Source organism: Fukomys damarensis, unplaced genomic scaffold (genome assembly GCF_012274545.1).
Source record: "Fukomys damarensis isolate Sample0158 unplaced genomic scaffold, DMR_v1.0_HiC HiC_scaffold_4, whole genome shotgun sequence".
Lineage (NCBI taxonomy): Eukaryota > Metazoa > Chordata > Mammalia > Rodentia > Bathyergidae > Fukomys > Fukomys damarensis.
Genome location: NW_022900916.1, coordinates 66549380 through 66554112, shown reverse-complemented (window position 1 = coordinate 66554112; position 4733 = coordinate 66549380). Strand labels below are relative to the sequence as shown.

The 4733-nt window shown below is 32.3% G+C and overlaps 1 protein-coding gene across 1 annotated transcript in view; it reads right to left on the bottom strand.

Moving 5' to 3' along the window:
- Positions 1 to 921: 921 nt before the first annotated feature.
- Positions 922 to 4733, bottom strand: part of Slc25a40 (solute carrier family 25 member 40) — a 28100-nt gene continuing 24288 nt past the window's right edge. Inside the window, exons 10-13 of the mRNA XM_033758665.1 lie at positions 4124 to 4209; positions 3703 to 3728; positions 1772 to 1831; positions 922 to 1179 (exon numbers count right to left, since the gene is read on the bottom strand). Coding sequence (XP_033614556.1) covers positions 1067 to 1179; positions 1772 to 1831; positions 3703 to 3728; positions 4124 to 4209 — 285 coding nt within the window. The 3' untranslated portion in view covers positions 922 to 1066. The remainder of the gene's footprint in view (positions 1180 to 1771; positions 1832 to 3702; positions 3729 to 4123; positions 4210 to 4733) is intronic.

Genomic DNA, 4733 nt, shown 5'->3' with positions numbered 1-4733 from the left:
ACATATAGCCTGAAAGTCATTTTGTGCAATTTATGTAGTGTGCCTGCATTTTGATTGCAACCCTTATTACATGAGGTCAGGTGTAGAATTTTCCACGTGTGGTGTAAATGCTCAAAAAGTTTCAGGTTTTGGAGCATTTCAGATTTTATATTTTCAGATTAGAGAAGTTCAGCCTGTAATGATTTCCATACTGTTAGGGAAAAATCAATAGAAATGACTTAAAGAACTTCCTGAAAGATGACACTTGCATCATAAGTTCACTAGAATCCAGAGGCTATTCGTGTGCCAAAGTATCTATTTTCACAGTGTAATCGCACATCAGCTCCATGTCTGAGTGAACATTAACTACAATCAATAAAACTTCCCTTTCTTAACAGAAACAATAAATACTGGTTTTTTTATTCACCAAAAATGTTAAGATCTATATCACACAAATGATTACATTTTGTATCATATAAATAAAATATCTGTATCTTTCATTAGAGAAATTGCAGTCCACATGAGTCCTTGAAACATTAATGTGGAAAGAAAAACAAATGCACGTGAATCGAAGAAATTATGAGGTAATATTTCACAAATGTGACAAATGCTATTAAATGACTGCCTTCTATTATCTTCTTTCCTGAAGTACCCATGTACATGATTTAAATGTGCATAAGCCTTAAATGTTTTTCTTGTAGACATTATCAAGCACAATTCAAAAATTTTTTTCAGGCTGGGGATTTAGCTCAGTGGTTCTGCCATCTGCCTTCCAAGCGCAGGGACCTGAGTTCGATCCCCAGTACAAAAAAAAATAATAATAATTAAAAAATAAAAATAAAAAATGCTGTTCATGGAAATTATAGGAAAGAGGACCAGGGATTTACTTCAGTTGCGACATGCCTGCCTCACAAGTGCAAAGTCCTGCGTTTGATCCCCAGTACCACAAAAAATTTAAAAAAAATTTTTTTAATTATACGAAAGAAAGACATAAAATAATTTTAACAGAGTAAGAATGAAAAAGCTCTTGCCTAAGAGTCTCCATCTTAATTGGCTGAGGTTCTTATTTTAGGCTGAAACTGCATCACTAGAATTGCTGCCTTTGAACATTTTGTCTGTGGAAAAAAGCCTTTCCAGATTCATATGTACTGATCATAATGGCACAAGCAGGAGCAATTTTAATTAAGCGAGGAATCAGACCTAAAAGAGAATGAGAGGAAAAAAAACAACACAAAGTTTACCTTTTGTAAAAAAATATAACTTACTTGGCTCCATTCTTGTAATGAACAAATTGCATGAAATCATAGATAAAATTCTGTACCATGAGTGGACAGCAAAGAAGAGGTCAAACTACTTACTCCCAACCTCCCTCCTTGAGTTCCAGGTGAAAGGGAAATTTTATCTTACTGAGAATAAATCTACTGTTCTTTAGCATTTATTTTCTTATCTTTTTTCTTTTTTTTTTTTTTTCTGAGATAAGGCTTCACCATGCACTTCAGGCAGGCCTTGAACACACTGCGATGCTCCTGCCTGAACCTCCCAGGACTGGGACTACAGGCATGCACCACCACACCTGGCTAGCACTGATTTTACTTAGAGCAAACATAGTTACCTATAGCGATGATATTTAGCTATTTCATTATAGCAAAAATATTTACTTTAACCAAAGTATTTTACTTATAGTAAAGATATTTAAAATGTTACCTGTAATTTTCTTCTGAAAGTTAGTTTTATAAGATGCTAGATTTAAAACTAATCATTCTATTCAATGATCAGTAAAACATGTTTTTACCTGCAAATAATCCAGAAAATCCATTTTTAGCAACAATGTTCTTCATTATAACCCAGGTTGTAAAAAAAAAAAAAAAAAAAAAAAAAAAAAAAAAAAAAGCTATCAAAAATCACAATTTAATAATTTCTAATACAGATAAAACATATACAAGGGTGTTCATTGCTTTGGGAGTACATGATTTCACTATATTAATCACCTAAAATCACCTACAAAACCATCTAAAGAGATCTTGAATCTTATTTTTAATAGACACATTTTTACAAAGGGTTTCAAGTAAAAAGGTGTGAACAACTGGATGGAGTCAAGGAGATGGAATACAGAAAGTTTCTTTGGAATTAAGGTCTGCATTGTAAAACTTGCTAGCATTATTCTTTTTACTTTTTGTTATGTATTAAAACTCTTCCATAATGATTTCTTAAAATGGTGTATAGAAACTTTTATAGGGTATCCAAATGCCAAAGAAAAGTTAGATAACGACAATTTTCATTTTGATTTTATAGTCTATAGTTTAAAAAAAAAAACTTTTTTCCTAAAAAAGATGTTCTAAGACAAATAAATTACTTTTTGGAGTAGTGTCCTGCTTTATTACAAGTAAATTAGAACAATAATGTCTCCTTCAGAGGACAGAGTTTAGATTACAGAACTATACCATCTCAGTTATTAGCAATCACTCAATACGGGGAGGGAAAAACTAGTTTTAAGCATAGCCTAAGTAGAAGTTACTAAATTCAAACATAAAGTTTATGAATAGCTATACACAAAGTTTACTTACCTTCATTTTACACCCTGATTCTAAGCAGCTAACTTAGCTCACAGAGTACTGGATGCAATAAGGGGAAAAGAACAAGTCTCAGAAGCAGGCATCTATCACGCAAATAGTATGACTGCTGATAGGCTGACAATTTCAAAGTCTTGGTTTGAGACCAGTTAGGTGGTAGGCAAATAGTCTTATATTGTCCTCTACAGCTTTTGAGAATTGCATAATAAAACGCTACAATAACCAATGTTTACATTGATGGCTATCCTTATTTTTATTAGTGACTAAGCCTGATGGAATAAAGAAAAACTCAGAAATGGCCTTTTTTGATGCAGATTGGCTGAATGGATTAGAAAATAAGACTCAGCAATATGCTGCCTGCAAGAACTTGTGTTACAAATAATGAAATATACAGACTGAAAAAGAATGAGACATTCCATAATCATTAACTGTTTATGATAAACTACACCAAAAAAATATATTCCTACTATATTAAATAGGTCTCTTAATAGGGGAGATAAATTCTGATGAAAAGGAATAATAAAACTTTTTGGCAGGGTATGGGGGTTGAACCAAGGAGTGCTCTACCACCAAACTACATCATCAGTCCTGTTTTGAATATTTCAAGACAGGATCTTGCTAAGCTGCCTAGGCCAGCTTTGAACTTGCAATCTTCCTGCTTCAGCCTCCCTAGTATATAAGATTACAATCACGTGTCATTGTGTATGGCAAACAAAATAATTCTGAACTGTCTGGGAAGGACAGACAGAGCTTAGGCAGCTAGAATCTTCACACCTAAAAGAGGGAAAAGGAAGATCTTTGATTACCTCCCAGATTTTCATTTGTGTTTAATATTAGAGGAAATTAGGTTTTCGGTAGGCCAAACACAAGGCTGTCACCAGTATCAATCAGATTTATTTGCAGAGCCTATAATAATGTTTCTTTCAACATTATAATACTAACTATATATATTTTGCAAAATATTACTTTATAAAGTGTGATAATTTATTTACATTACAGTAAGCTATCATAAGGGTTATAACACAGTGCTGTAATGATAACTTCCCATGGGTTTACTGTGCTGTCTGAAGAGAATACAGAAGAGAAGCAGAAAAAGCAAGTAAGAGTGACACTTTTTTTCTAAGAGAAATTACAGGCTACAAAAGAAATAAAAAGAGATGATAAAACAGCAAAGGCATACTAAAAGAAACAAAGCTAGAAACCTACCAAACAAAAATATGCACACATTGTCACAAAAAGCACAACAATACAAGAAAAAGATTCCCAGTCATTTCCTACCCATTACACTAATTTGTCTTCATTTAGTTTACTGGTTTACTTAAAAGAATACTGTACTTTGCAAGAAAAATAATGTGCACTTGAAGGAGACTGAAGACAAAGAAATGGGCTTTAAAATTTCTTAAATTTGTTTGGGGTTAGACCATTTTTTCTGAGTATTCCACTTTAACAGTACACATTTGTTTTATTAAAGAAAGAATAAGGTACAATGAAAACAATCTTATTTTCCTTATTTTAGATATACCTAACAGTATCTAGAAAAAAAACCAAAAATGGCATCTTCAAAATGTTTAAACTTACTTTTATGACTTTCATATGTCCAAAGTTGTGTCTGCTTTTGTGTTTTTACGACATCAAATGGCAAAGTTGCAACAGCTGCAAACTATCCAAAAGTAAAATTAATTTAAATCTACCTTTCAATTCTTCCCAAAATATTCTTAAACTCCACTATTGGCATATGATTTAACAAGGATAATAATGAAAATCAAAGGTAAACTGAGGCTTAAAACAAAACCAAAGGCAAGTTTTATTAAAGAAAATATTCCTCATAAAGGTCAGATGTAAAAGTTGCAGAGACTTTCTTTTACTTCCCTAAGATCACATGACCACTAGCGGCAGAGCCGGAATTCCACTCAAACCTCTGAGAGCAAGACCAATATTCTGGTTTCCATGCTCCTGTATGTTCCACAACTCCTTTACTTCACATACATGAATATAAAACATGTATTTTAAATCAGAAATTCTATAGTATCTAGTTAGCATCTAAAATTTTCCACCAAATGTTTTTAAAAGAAATGGATTAAAAATATTAAATTTCAGCATGAAGAAAATAAACTTGGTCTATATACCTTTTATTAATGTATTGTTTTTTCTTGTGTGTGTGTGTGTGTGTGTGCATTTTTTTTT